At 34.4% G+C, this 15,532-nt stretch overlaps 1 protein-coding gene across 2 annotated transcripts in view; it reads right to left on the bottom strand.

The window, feature by feature from the left end:
• Positions 1–15,532, bottom strand: part of CUL3 (cullin 3) — a 97,673-nt gene that overhangs the window by 18,484 nt on the left and 63,657 nt on the right. For both annotated transcript variants that reach the window (XM_068544339.1, XM_068544338.1), the window contains 7 exons: positions 12,622–12,767; positions 11,711–11,887; positions 10,330–10,500; positions 9,620–9,727; positions 5,332–5,456; positions 4,639–4,735; positions 2,658–2,792 (listed from right to left, as the gene is read on the bottom strand). In XM_068544339.1, the coding sequence (XP_068400440.1) occupies positions 2,658–2,792; positions 4,639–4,735; positions 5,332–5,456; positions 9,620–9,727; positions 10,330–10,500; positions 11,711–11,887; positions 12,622–12,767 (959 nt within the window). The remainder of the gene's footprint in view (positions 1–2,657; positions 2,793–4,638; positions 4,736–5,331; positions 5,457–9,619; positions 9,728–10,329; positions 10,501–11,710; positions 11,888–12,621; positions 12,768–15,532) is intronic.

The raw sequence follows: 15,532 nt of genomic DNA, 5'->3' as shown, positions 1-15,532 counted from the left end.
CAAGATGGCCCGCAATGATCCTGGTATGTTTTAACCTTGTGTGGTTCCCCTCACTGCATCAGGGCTGACTTGAGTGACCAACAAAATAAGGAAGTGATGATACGTGACTTCCAAGGCTGGGTCATAAAGGCACTGCAGGTTCTGCCTGGGTCTCTTGGATTGCTTGCTCTAGGGAAAGTTAGCCACCAGGAGGCAAGGACAATCAAACAGCCATGTTTGGTAAAGCCCATGTGGAGAGAAACTAAGACCTCTTACCAACAGCCAAAACAAACTTGCCAGCCATGTGGAAGAAGGCACATACCAAGAGCATTTTCCAGCCCTAGACAAACATTAGATGACTGAAGCCCCAACTGACATCTTAATGTAACCTCACGAAAGATTCCAAGCCAGAACGACCCAGCAAGCCCCTCCTGAATCCCTAACCCACAGAAACCACGAAAGATAATAAACTGTTAGTGGTTGTTTTAAAACATGAATTTGAGACCTGTTATGTAGCATTAAATAATGAATACACCATCTTACTGAACTTATAAAGAAAGAATATTCAAAGATAAGAGATCAGCTTCCTTTAATAATTATTATCGTTAAATACTTTTAACAGTCTCCTCTAATTTGTGGAGATTTCTGTAAAAGAGCTGTCTAATAAAACTTATGCGGCAGACTGACTGTAAGCACATAGTGTGAGTAAAGACAAAAAACTTCATGTGCCTTTTCACTATTCCCCAGTTTGAGATGCAAGCAGCCAGAAGGTTTTGGAGCCACAGGAATGGCATTTTACATATGCCACTCATGCTCAGGCTTCTGGTTTGTGACTTAGCTAAAATTTAAACTATTACAGGTATTTTCTACTTAATTTTACCTTCTACCTAAATCACTACTCATTAGCCTCACTGATCGCAAGCTGACTGGGACGAGAAAAGTAAGCTTGAACCACTAAAATGACTAGCAATTGCAATAATGGCTTAAGAAAATGAATTTATGTTTTTGTTTATCCCATTATTTTTGCCAGCTCTTTATTAAGTAGGACTCTGAAAACCAACTCCAGCATTTATCAAGTAGCTTATTTTGTTTAAAATATATTATCCATGAGAACAGCAGATTAAAACATCCAAGCTGCTGAAGATAATTCAATTCCACCTGTCTGAAAAGGCTTACAATGTTTGGGTAAGGTACTCAATACTTACTTAATCAATATTCTTACAACTCAATCACATTTAACTTGTGCTTGAAAATTAAAGTTATTCCCTAGGTAAAACACGCCTGGAAATTTATAAGAGCAAAACCTCTTGGCTTAGCCACTGACCTAAAACACATTTCAAAATATTTCCTTGAGGTATATCACATAAAAACAGTCATCTCTTAACTATATCATCATCACAAAAAGGGAATATGGAGATGAGTATTAAAATAGGCCTAGAATTTAATCTTGCTCTTCATTTCAAACTTAAACTTATTTCTTCCTATATTCATTCACCTATGTCTGAAAATTGATTTTCAGTTAAGTATAAATATGGCTATAATTCTACAGCTTTTTAAAATATTCATTCTTTATCTTTAATTTAAACTTATTAAAAATCACATGATCTTCATTTCAACTCCAACCTACTCATCAAAGGTATGGGAAAAGACTAACTGAATTTAATTCAATCAAATCATGACTTAATGGGAGAAATAAAAAGTATATTATAATATATATAGTTACTCTAAGAAAAAAAAAGAAAGTTGACACTATCAAGATAGTGTAAAATTAGCATAAGGATAGACATAGAACTTAATGAAATAGATCAGAGTGTGCAGAAATAGACCCACATACATATGGTCAACTCTTTTTTTTTTTTTTTTTTTTAAATAAAGGGCTCAAAGTAATTCAAAGGGAAAAGACTAGTGTTTTTGACAAATGATGCTGAAATGAACAACTGAATACCTATGTGTGGGGAGGAAATAATTCTTAATCCTTACCTCTAACCATATAAAAAAAATTAACTTGAAATTGATCATAGGCCTAAATGTAAAAGCTAAAACTATAAATCACTTAGAAGAAAATCTTTGCAAACTTGGGATAGCCAATAATTTCTTAGATAGGATATCAAAAGCATGAACCATAAACGTAAAAAAGTGGCCACTGGACTTCGTCAATATTAAAAAGTTCTGCTCTTCAGAATACAGCATTAAGAAAATGAAAAGGCAAGTGACAGACAGTGAGAAAATATTCACAGAACATAGATTTGATGAAGGATTTGTATCTAGAATTTATAAAGAACTTTTAAAAAAACTGATAAAGATATGAACAAAGAATTCACCAAACAAGACATATAAGTGGCATATGAACAAATAAAAAATGCTCAATGTCATTATTAGTCAAGGAAAGGAATTAAATCCACAATGTATAGGTACAATTACACACCAGCTAAAATGGCCAAAATTTAAAAGACTGACAATACTAAATTTTGGAGAGGATGTGGGGCAACTAGAACTCTCCTACACTGCTGGCAGGAATGTAAAATGGTAAAAATCACTTCGGGATGCAGTCTGGCAACTTCTTTAAAAAGTTAAACATACAGCTCTATTCACTACAGTCTAAATCTGAGAACAACCCAAATGCCGGGTGAGAATCAGAAACAATACAATTGGTTAAAATTCACATAACCAGCCCATACCTCAAACGTGTATTTTTCTCTATTATTGAAGAGCATCAATATGGTCATCTGGAAAGTGGAGACTTGCAATATATGCTTCCGCGTATTAGAGCCAGTTACTTGTGCCCCTCCAACACCAACTTCAGATCCATCCTCCTGTTTAATTTTTTAAATATAAAAATAGAAACAAGATATAATTATCTCCTAGTAACTTCAACAGTATATTTGAAAAATAAGTTCTGTAATGCCCAACCTCTCCTTAACAAAATGATATAAACTCATTCCTATATAAAAAGGAAATGTTATTTTAAAAGTGTACGTGTAAATATGTGTGTATACATACACACACAGTCTTTATTTAGGACTGTCCCATTTTTTTCCATTATGAACATTTTAATGTATCTGAGCAAGTAATGAGTAATTCCTTATATTTATAACTAAAATTATGTTAACAGTACACAATGGGATAATAATGGACTTACAACATGCTACTGCCATTATACTACTACCCTAAAGTAGTATTAGGTTTCTTTCTGTGTGGACTGATCATGGTAAGAGTCCAAATAATAGCATAGGATGGGGAGAAAAAAACCTCTGCCATCCTTAAAGCCTATTCCTGCTCTATGATTTAGAAGTACAAAGTAGAAATTCAGTCCTCAATAATTAACATATGAATTATGTTTTTAAAACCTACTGATCTGTTTAATAAAACCTCAAAAGATAACATGATTATTTAGGAACAAAAACCTCTCCTTTAAAACAGAAAGAAAGCAATAATTAAAAGCTGAGTTCTTGGGCTTCCCTGGTGGCGCAGTGGTTAAGAATCCGCCTGCTAATGCAGCGGACACGGGTTCAAGCCCTGGTCCGGGAAGATCCCACATGCCACGGAGCAACTAAGCTCGTGCACCACCACTACTGAGCTTGCGCTCTAGAGCCTGTGAGCCACAGCTGCTGAGCCCGCGTGCCACAACTACTGAAGCCCATGTGCCTAGGGCCTGTGCTCTGCAACAAGAGAAGCCACCGCAATGAGAAGCCCATGCACTGCAACGAAGAGTAGCCCCCACTCGCCACAACTAGCGAAAAGCCCTCGCGCAGCAACAAAGACCCAGCGCAGCCAAAAATAAATAAAAAAAAAAAAAAAAAAAAAAAAAGCTGAGTTCTTTAGTATGTATCCTTGACCTTCCCACTTACAGTTAAATATATAATAGTATCAAACATTATTCAACTAACTGAACTCTAAGGACTATTTCCCACTTCAATTAAATATAAAAATTAGAACATGTATATAGGCATCTTCAACAATATTAAAAAAAAACTTTGGTGTTACAGTGACAAGTAAGATTTTAATTAAAATATTTAATGAAACTGTTATTTGCTGCCAAGATGACAACTTAGGTATTTTTAATGTTTTTTAGAAGCTTTTTATTATTTTGCCATATTAAGCCAATGACCCTGATTTGATTTATGCCAAGCAATGAAAGTAAACTATTACTCTAAACCTCACAATTTTACATATAAAAAAGCAATTACTTCTTTAAATGAAGGCACTTCTCTAGTGTATTGTTAATTTTTAAATAATCACTTTAGCAATATTTTGTACATTTCACAAATCTTAAGTGTTAGCCTTCCCGGTTTCAATTTACTGGAAATAAGGATTATAGGAGACTGAGAATTTTGAAAAGGGACTCATGGCTTTGTATGCCCTCAAATCCATTATTTTATGCAATATTATCTCAAATCTAATCTTATAAATAAAACATGTAATTATTTATTCCATAAGGAAGGCTACTGGTATAGTCTTCATATTGTCAAATGAAGTTAGCAAGTAAGGGAACAGAAATAAATAAATCAAAGCCGAAGTTTCCCTCTTTTTAATATTTGAAACAGGTAAGGAAATAAAAGAAATAAATAATTTATCCAAGTCAACAAAAAATCACAAATCAGTTCTGTAGACTAATTTTAAGTTACTTAATAAAAATACCTTCAAACTATTAATATTTACCTTTTTAACTGGTCCATAAAAGGTGGCATTGAGATCTGCAGAACCCATATGATGTTGGAGTGTGAGCTGTCGACCACTGTGTTTGGCTAAGTAAAACCTTCAGCAAATCAAACCAGGTTTTTGAGAATCATGTAATTTACATATTTGAAATTATAAACTACCAACCCTTAACAAACATATATGTAAGGGAGACTTCAAAAGCTAAACAAAACCTTAGGAATCAAGTTCAGTTCCAATTTTTTTTTTTACAGAAAAGAAACCCTAAATAAGGGGCGGGGGTGGCTGGGTGGGAAACAGACCTAAGAAACTTAGCTCGCTAGTAAGTGATGAAGGTAGCACACTACATACTTTCTACCAGGACATTTATTTGCCCCTGGCTGCTGCTCAGCCACCGCTGTTTATACGACCACCTTTCTCCATAGTTAACCCAATAAGCAAGTCACCCCAAGCTAGTGTCAAACATCAACAATACAAAATATACTCCTAACCATGCACTAATGCTGAAGAAAGCACACTGATATTCCTCTGAAAAGTTTATGCAATTCATCCTTACATATTAAATGCATAAAGGATAACATGAGATTAAAAAAATAGAGTATATTCCTCTTCAATTGGGGACACTAACGAATGCTCAAATTTATCTCAATTCTGGATAATTTGTACTTACAAATACAAAGTTCGATCTACATTTACCTTCTGAATATCTCAAAAGCATGTCTTGGTGCTGGTGGGATGTTGCACTTTGGTGTGGCTGACTGAGTGGGCCAATAACCTGTTGTGAGCACCCGAACTGTGAGATCAACACCACCTAAAGATACCTGTGGAAAAGAGAAGAAAACGTACCCCCCTAATTAGCTACGATGTGTTATCTGTTCCATACAGACACTGTGTTAGAGTCATCAAAGTAGTTATCTCCATATCCAACATCCAGCAAATAAAACACATCTTCTTAAAAGTTACACTCATCCAATGTTTTCCTAATTTTAACTATCCTGGCACATTTATAATTATTGCTTAAGATGCTGACTTTACAATACTGATCAAAGTTCCTAGCATATGAACAAAGTCTTACTGGTGTCATTGAAAAGTACAGAGTTTTTGGCCCTCAAGATGTTTTTCAGATAAAATGTCAAGGGGCCATATCAGTATCATTTTAGGGAAAATTCTAGAATATTATTCTAGAATTTTCATCTCAGCTTTTAAACATTTTTACCATCTTAACACAGAAACAACACATTTCTAATATCCCAGTCACATTTCAACTATATTGACCAAAACTTCCATGTTTTCACATGTAGCTCACATTCTAACAACCTCTGCATAGGACACTAGATCCAGTTCTACACAGCAGGTGCTCTATAAGCATTTGCATAATGTTTGACTACCTCTACAAAATATATGCTAGCATTACCATCACAATTAGATTTTTTTTAAAAAATAAATTACAATTTTAAGAAAACAAAAATAAAACACATCAACAGAAATTCTAAAGGGGGGAATATTATCTTTATTATTGACATTCACAGCTTGTTTTAAACCATTATTCCATTTTTATGTAACCTGGATGATTTCGTGATAGAAATTCTTTAAAGAGAAAAACGAGTTTATAAATATCAAGAAGTATTCCACACTCAGATTTCTTCATAAATATCTAATAAATGATTTACTCTATTTTAAAGAAATTGAATCTAGAAATCTTACATGACACATAGGAGAGATGATCACTGCAGAGACTCTTAGATGATGAATGGAGAAGGGCTGAGAACTGTTTGTACACTTGTAATTGGGAAGGGGGGGTCACAACTTGGTTCAATCCACCCAAGACAATGAAGTCTTTCATCTCTTTTCCCATATCTCCACACGTCTTGCTCCCTAACCTTCAAGGCTTTCCTCAAAATGTCGTTTTTTAAAGGAGGCCTTCCTCGACCACTCTTCTTTGACACAAATTTCCTCTATATCTCCTATCACCAGCTAAGGTGCTATGTAATTACTTATCTTGTTGATCATCTGTCTCCCAGATTGGAAAGTAAGCTCCATCATGGCAGGGATTTTTGTCTATTCTCTGCTGTATAACCAGTGCCTAGAACAACGCTTGTGGCACAGAAACAATGAGTTATTTGCTAAATTAAAAAAAGAAAAAGAGGGCTTCCCTGGTGGCGCAGTGGTTAAGAATCCACCTGCCAATGCAGGGGACACGGGTTCGAGCCCTGGCCCAGGAAGATCCCACATGCTGCAGAGCAACTAAGCCCGTGCGCCACAACTACTGAGCCTGCGCTCTAGAGCCCGCGTGCCTAGAGCCTGTGCTCCGCAAGAGGAGAAGCCACCGCAATGAGAAAAGCCCACGCACCGCAACGCCAGAGTAGCCCCCCGCTCAGCGCAACTAGAGAAAGCCCAAGCACAGCAAGGAAGACCCAATGCAGCCAAAAATAAATAAATTTATTAAAAAGAAAAAAAGGAAAAAGAAAAAGAAAGAACCTCAAGGAACTATTACTCCAATGGTTTGGACCTTTTCTTTCTAAATCTCTTAGTATTATTTTTAAGCCACTCAGCTTATTTTCCAAGATAGCACATGACAGGGACAAGTACACAGAAACAGAGGTACCAGAAAAGTCTGTCTGGATATGATATGATTTGCTGATATAAATAAACAGAAATATGATAGCAAGGTGGTTTTCCTGTTCCTATCCCCATTAAAAAAGTACAACACAGGAAAAAATGCACAAACACTTAAATTTCCCTCAGCATAATAAATACAACTTGTCTAAATAAAATATACCACAAGTATTTAGAATTTTAAGAAAAGTACTTGTTAATGACTTCTAAAAGTAAACAGAAGAGTCATTCTCTTGGCATATTTAAACAGGCCAAGAACCTTTAAGAAAGTTACAGAGAATTATCTGAGGATTGATGATGTTTTAAAAGGGTTCCAAGATTTCAGAAAGTTCAAGATTTGTTTTGATTCCTCTGTCACTTTTCATCAAATCTTTCTAATGAAGATTAAGGCTTAGGAGACGTAAAGCTTAAGATGCTTAGTTTAAACAATTACAAAATAGCCAATAATTGCATGCAAATAATGGCCTTACAAAGTGAAAGCTGCAAACAGATGAGCAGATATATAACTTTGAGCATCTTGATAAGTACTCTACTTACTGGGTTAACAAATTATGAAACAAATATTCCACCATAAAGTGCAGGATATATCTGAATAATCAAAATGAAAGAACAGAAAATGCACAAACTTCATAACAATAGAAAATAACAAAAGCAAACAATCTGATGAAATTATCACGTTGAACAATCATTCCCTCTTTTTTAAATGAAACAAGTGCAAGAGAGTGGTCGAGAGTAAATAAAGACCATAATTTCCTTATCAAAAGGCCTTCAACTACCACAGATAAGGTAATTAGACAGCTAAAAAAATAGTAAGGGTTTTGGACCCATCCAGGAACATTCCTTTACATGGTTTCAATACAGCATTTATTCAGACCTTCAGACCAGCTTATCTCCTCATAGCTCTTAATATGTGTAACATTAGTGGAAGAAAAAAAAAAACAAAAACCAAAAAATGTACCATATGAAAATATGATTTTATCAATGCATTAGACAGAACGAAGCACAAATCTCTGAACAATCTAAAAAAGAAAAACATCTAGGATAATCACATTATTCAGTCCCTGCCCACTCAAATTTCTATTTATCACAGAGTCTATCTTTCCTGCTCTCAGCCTTTCTCCACTATAAACATCCGAGGCAAATCACACAACTATTTTTAACAAAGAGGAAACAGAAGTCCCTCTGAGTCAGAATGTCTTAATATATATAAATGTCTATTTCTACAGAATTAGGTATTTTCACATATTTTGTTTGTGATGAGACTATGGGACCAGCAGAAGTGATAATCTCATATTTAAATATCAAAGAAAAGACCTCCAATTTTTTTTAATGGTTGTGACATGTCTTAATTATGAAGTAGTATATGGTCAGTTGAGAGAGAAAACTTTAAAGAAAAAATCTGGAGTTCTCTAAACTTAAAGTTACAGTTGAAAAACAGTTAAAAAAAAAAAGAAGGGAAAATTCTGAACTTCATTAAACCCCACTGAATCTTCACAAAACCCCACTGGACTCCAAGGCCATGTAAGTTGCAGCTTACTGCCTTCTGGGAATCACAATACAAAACCACATTTATAACACACTAGCATCAGCATTTTTATACTCAGTTCACCCTCCACCGACCCTGAGGATGTCAGGCCCATTTATCCTGACATTTCAGATAAATAAGAATACTGACGCACAGGAAAATCAGGTAACAATTCTAAGATAGCACCATCCTGGGGTAAAGTAAAAGGAAGAGTATTAAAACTCAGTAAGCTTCCCTAAGCCTGGTATTCTTTCCCTAACCTAAAAATGGTTATAACAGCAGAATCACTATTTATTAAATTTTCAGTACATTCCTTCAAGTGGGGAAGATAAACTAAGTTTTATAAGAATAAGAAAAAATATTTTAAGATTAATAGTTAGAAAAAGAGGTTATATGGGAGAAATAATTTTTAAAGCACTCACAGACAATACATATGTTGTCACTAATGGCATTTAAAGAAATGACATGGGGTGGGGGGAAGGATAAATTGGGAGACTGAGATTGACATATACACACTACTATATATAAAATAGATAACTAATAAGAACCTGCTGCATAGCACAGGGAACTCTACTCAATACTCTGTAATGGCCTATATTCTTTTCTTGGGAAAAGAATCTAAAAAAAAAAAGAGTGGATATATGGTATGTACAACTGATTCACTTCGCTGTACACCTGAAACTAATACAACATTGTAAATCAACTATACTCCAATAAAAGTTTTAAAAAAAAAATAAAATAAATAACACCAGCAATTCAGTTATCTGAATGGATGAAAATGCCCATTACGAAAGACTTCACATAAACACATTTATATAAGTAGAAATTAATGAAGAATCCTACCCCAGTTGCCTGTAGATGTTGCCTGAACTCATCCATAGTTGTGTTTGAGATGCTCATATCCCTAAACATTCCTTCCAGTTTTGATGTGAATTGACATCCACATTCAGTCTGTGGAAGAAAAACAAATATATACAAATAAATGATGGATTTTACTATTAGAAAATGTACAAAGAAACTCTTTCATGTTACTGTCATCCTTCCTAAATCTTTCCAATAGTTGTTCTATGTCTGTGGATACCAACTTCAGTGTGATTAAGATTAATCCAAGAATTTTATTTTAAAATGCAAATTCCCAGACTCTGAGATTCCCATAAACCTCACTGAAGGTAGTGCTCAGAACTCTTATGTTTTCAACAAGAAACACCCGTATCAGGTGATATGGGTACAGGTAGTCTGTGGACCACACTTTGTGAAACAGAACTATATGATGATATTCCCTTTATTGTTTCCCTTGTACTAATCCTGCCCCAGATCTCCATGAATGAATGTATTTGCCACATCAAGAGAAATTCCAGCACACTGTGAATGTCCCAGAACTTGAACAAATCTAAGTACAGCCTGCTCAAAAAAAAAAAAAAATCTAGTTTTATTAATTCATAGAAATAAGTATTTTAAATCAATTAAGTATTTTCCAGTCACATGTTGCTTGTGTTCAATTATGTGATAATCACTAGTTAGGTGCACTCCATTCCATCTTAAATACACCTTACCTTTAACTTAGAAATCATATTTTTTTCAGAGTCATCAGAAACACTTTTATTTGTGAGAAGTCTCCTTGCCAAGTGTTGTTTATAATAACGTTCAAATACATCTTTTTCTTGCATAAACCTAAAAAGGACCATTGCCTTATCCAATATTGTTTCTACTTCTTGTTCTGTTAGCTGCAAACCATTGAAAAGACAATTTAACAATTACACAGTTTTAGTTCTACAAAAACAGCATCACAGTTCATCAATAGTTTAAAAACACTGTTTGATAACAAACATAAACATCTGGTTGAGATATGTCAGGAGGAGGGATCTAGTGCGAGAAAGTGCCTCCTACTTCATCTAGTAGCACGACTCTTAAATCCTCATCTAGTGCAGCATTAATCAGGGGCTGGAATGGAGTTCCACTCCCTAGTGGGCTACCTCTGAAAGGGAGGCATGAAGTGATACATGGCTGGATTAAAGGATGACTGAGAACAGAAGAAATGAAATTTTAATCACATAAAAGAATTTTACTATGCCCTTGCATAGTATCTAGGCAGAAACTTACATGGCCAAAAGACAAGATATTTTTATATAAGCTCAGTCAAAATCTAAATTGTGCAACCAGAATGGTAATAGTTTGTTATAATTCCAAAAGTGAAAAGGCCTCTTGCCCCTAATCTTTTAAATAAGGGCAAGATGATACTGTGGCAGGTTGTATTAAGCTTATATTAAAAACTATGGTAGACTACTCAGCTGTGTCTTTTCTGTTTGGTGCCCTTAGTAATCTTTCTCTTATTTGTTTCTTTGTTATAGCTACCTATTTATTGCTTTGCCCTCCTGTCTCACAAATCCCAAGATGGAGTCAAGAAGACCAATTTATGTGTGATCACAATCTGCTTATTTTGATTTTCTGTGCTGTAGTGAGCTTCCAAGATCCCAGGTATATTATAAAGGCTTGAAACTGAGCTTCCATATATGCTTTCAAACTATTTTCTGATACCTATTCTAGTCTGTGTCTTCAAATTTTTGGCACTCAAGTATTGTTTGATACATAACCCCCAGAACCAGGTGACAGCAAGCAACATTTTATGTGCCACATGGATAGCTGTTTTCTAGTTCCTTATTATCTCTATAGCATATCTAACCCTCACAATCTCAAGTCTATGGATGTGCAGTTGTTTTTGATGCCAGTTACACATTCAGTGAAATGTCAAAGTACTTTTTGTGACCATTTCAAATACTTGAAACAATCCTTTCAAATATCACAGTGCACATTTAAGCATAGAAAAAGAGGACTGTTTAATTTTATAGCTACAAAATTCCTTAATTTTATATTTTATTTCCTAATTTTATATCTACAAATAAAACTTAATATATTTTCAAATGCATTAATACTTACCCCTTTGACTCCCTTTTTCAGCTTATCATCAATAAATAATGAGAGGTATTCAGGGGACCTGGAGTTGAGGTTGAGAAAATACTCAAAGTCACCCGCAATAGTTTGTTTAAAGAGCCGGTCGTTATTAAACGATTCCTGGAGGAAGCGATCAAACCTACTCTTCAGATCCAATAAGCCCTTCCAAATAAAAACAAAGAAACTTAGGATACATTATAATAACTTTCCTATAAACAATACATGTGTAACTACGTACGTTTAACTTTGCTGGTAATAAATGTGTGCATTCAGTGTTAAACTTACTGATTCTACATTGCTATTTTCAAGCCTGTATCTAAGCCTGTTAAAAATGTCAGTGGTGAGAGAAGTATTCTATCTTCCATTTATGTATTATTCTATTAAAGATGAACCAAAGATTCTCCTCACTTTTTCTCCCCACCTTCCTCTATCTTGACTGAATGGGTGAGCCTGAGAGAAAATTAGCTTTAAAAATACATAGAGAAAGCTTATTTATATTAAAATACGAAAAACTTGAGAGCATATTTGTCGTACTGCTTGAAAGCAAAATATCTTGAACCAAAAAGTCACTAAAACACAGTTATTTTTTCTTGAACACACTAAGGTAGTATATGAACACTAAAGCATACAAAAAAGTAGAACTTTCATTCTTGAGACTATTTAAATAAAGACTTCTTCATCAGACAAGCTAATAAATGAAAAGAAGTGTTTGAGTTTGTATCCCTGATATAAATGTACATGCTTTCCAAAATTCTAAAATATTTAGGATTACACAAATTAATTTACCATTGGAAAAATTAAGTGAGAAATACATACTACATAGCTTTGTAAAAGTCACCTTTTTAGCACTTGCCAAAATTACTTTATGATAAAGAGAATCTTCTGTATTTACTTACCTGGATATAGTCAACGGGATTCTTTCCTTCTCCTTCCTCAGAAACAAGGGCTTTACCTTGTTCCCTCAAATAGGAACTCATACACTCACACATCGTTTTCAAACCATTTGGCACACGACTAAATAACTTGTACATGCAAGCAAGGTCTGCAATCAGAACGAACACACAAATTGGCTACATTAAAAATTAAGAAAAGAAATTTGAATCTCTGTTCATGGTGATTTGCGATACTTAAAGAAGCTTATTTCTCCATTATGATCATTTGCTGACCACATGAAAAACTATTTAAAAAAAAAAAAAAAAACCCCAGGAAAACAGGGGAAAAAAAGCTAGTTAATGGTTATTATTGCAATTTACAAAATACAGATGAGATACAGATGAGATACTTTAAAAGCATCAATAAAATGTCATAGCAAATTTTAGTTTACATGGAAGAGATGTCCAAACAGCATTATAAAGAGTCACAAAAAATGAAAACTGCAGTTTTGAGTTCCTACATAACTTAGCCTATATAATTCTAATCTAGAATCTAGTTAATACTGCAAAACAACTATCAAAAGGATAACTTTAACTGTGGTATAATTGGCAGTTAATGTAATAGGGAAGAAATTTAAAAACCAATTAAAGTCTTCCAGATAATCTTTAAGTATATCTATCTCAAAAGTTCAAATGACAGCCATGACAGCAAATAAAATTAAATATATTAGGACTTATTTCATTACACATCATGGTAAAATTCATGTGAAATTTACAGCATAAATTCCTATTCTTTAATATTTTCCTCAGAGCAATCCCTAATATTTCCCAGGTGTTGACCTAAGCCAATATGTATATTTTAAAAATTGGTTTATCTCACTACATTGTTTTTATTTAGAAGGAAAACTCTGGACTCTATTTTTTACAAGATTAAAATGTGGAGTTAAAATACTGCTTTTCCATACATCTAATGTATCTCTGAAATAAGAATTTACTGGGAGGCTATAGTGTCAACTTTACAATGATATAAAAAGGCTTTATGATCGAGAACTTTTAAATATGGAGTTAGTACAGTTAGCAGTTTCTAGATCAGTGGCTGGAAAACTGTTTTCTGTAAAGCACCAGAGAGTAAATATTTTAAACTTGTGGACCATATGGTCTCTTTTGCAACTACTCAATTTTGCCATTGTAGCCATAAAGAAGCTGCAGATAATACATAAGTGAATGGGCATGACTGTGCTCCAATAAAACTTGATTTATGGACACTGAGATCTAAAATTTATATAATTTTCATGTGTAATGAAATACTACTCTTTTGATTTTTTTTTTTCAACCAAACTGATAGTGGGCCAGATTTGGCAGACAGGCTATAATTTGCCCACCCTGGTCTACATTTATAAGAGCAACTTAGATCCTAAAACTGAAGTTGTATGTATTTTAAAGATACCTGGACACAAGTTTTACAAAAAGGGCTTCAAAATTTGTTTCAGTGACTTTCAAAAGCAAATTTCATTAAAAAGTGCTTTCATCAATAATATATGTCCAAAATAACAGCAAATCTTATAGTTTCTCACACTTGTTATAAATTACAACCAAGTTTCCCATGTTAAAAACAAATATTACAAACACGACAATAATTTATGGACATATATACTACAGTAAACTTGGCATATCAAATACCTCTAACAAAATAGTTCCCAACTTTGTCTACTTTGTTCCTATGCTGTTACAGTTTTGCTTAGTCGCATGTATATTTAACAGTATGTAAATTAATACACTTTCATTATATGTAATTCACTGTATATAAATGTATGGCTTAGTGGAGAATGTGAAAGAGAAAATGAAAAATATGCGTCATTCAAAAATTAAATATCATTATTTCTGTATACACTTCATAAAACAATAAAATGATACCATTCAAACTTAATTTCATAATGTTATCTGCATTTAATTATCAATCCAACTCATCCTCCATTCATGGTGGGAAAAAACTGTTTTTCACTTTCTGATTTATGAGATATTTGGCTTCATAATGGTGAAGCTGTGTCTCTGACGTATTCTTGACATACTGCTCATGAGGAGGGCCTAGCATAATTAAAGATATTCTGCAATTAGGTTTCTAGTGGAAAGCCAGGAAAACTGAAGCCATGATTTTAAAATTTAATTTAGAATCACAGAAAGCTGCTTAGTTGTGGAGAACATTAAGTACTAAATAGAAACTATGGTAAGTGGCTATTCTGATACTCCATTATTTAAGCACTTATTAAGCACCTGCCATGTGTTAGGTATACTTAATGCCTTTAACACAAGTCTCCATGCAGGTTACAGTTACAATTCAGGTATGCTCAACAACCTCCCCATCAAACATTTCCTAGCCTCTAATCTCCAAGCCCATTTCATCTCCCCTCCTCAACAACCCCCACCCAAGGTGACTAAGAAAGCATTAACTCAATAACTAAACAGTACCTTAGAAAATTGAGGGCTTCCCTGGTGGCACAGTGGTTAAGAATCCACCTGCCAATGCAGGGGACACGGGTTTGAGCCCTGGTCCGGGAAGATCCCACATGCCGTGGAGCAACTAAGGCCATGAGCCACAACTACTGAGCCTGAGCTCTAGAGCCTGTGAGCCACAACTACTGAGCCCGCGTGCCTAGAGCCTGTGCTCCGCAACAAGAGAAGCCACCACCATGAGAAGCCCACGCACCGCAATGAAGAGTAACCCCCGCTCGTCGCAACTAGAGAAAGCCCACGCGCAGCAACAAAGACCCAACACAGCCAAAAATAAATAAATAAATTTATTAAAAAAAAAAAATCAAAAAAAAAAAAAAAAAGGATAGATTCTCATTTTAAGTAAAGGAAAATGCTTTTCATAAAGTCCTATCTGCCAGGGATCATTATGATCAGGGTCATCAAACTATAGCCCATGGACCAACTA

Source organism: Eschrichtius robustus, chromosome 5 (assembly GCF_028021215.1).
Source record: "Eschrichtius robustus isolate mEscRob2 chromosome 5, mEscRob2.pri, whole genome shotgun sequence".
Classification (NCBI taxonomy): domain Eukaryota; kingdom Metazoa; phylum Chordata; class Mammalia; order Artiodactyla; family Eschrichtiidae; genus Eschrichtius; species Eschrichtius robustus.
Note: the sequence above shows the minus strand (reverse complement) of the source record. Positions and strands in the feature narration are given on the sequence as shown.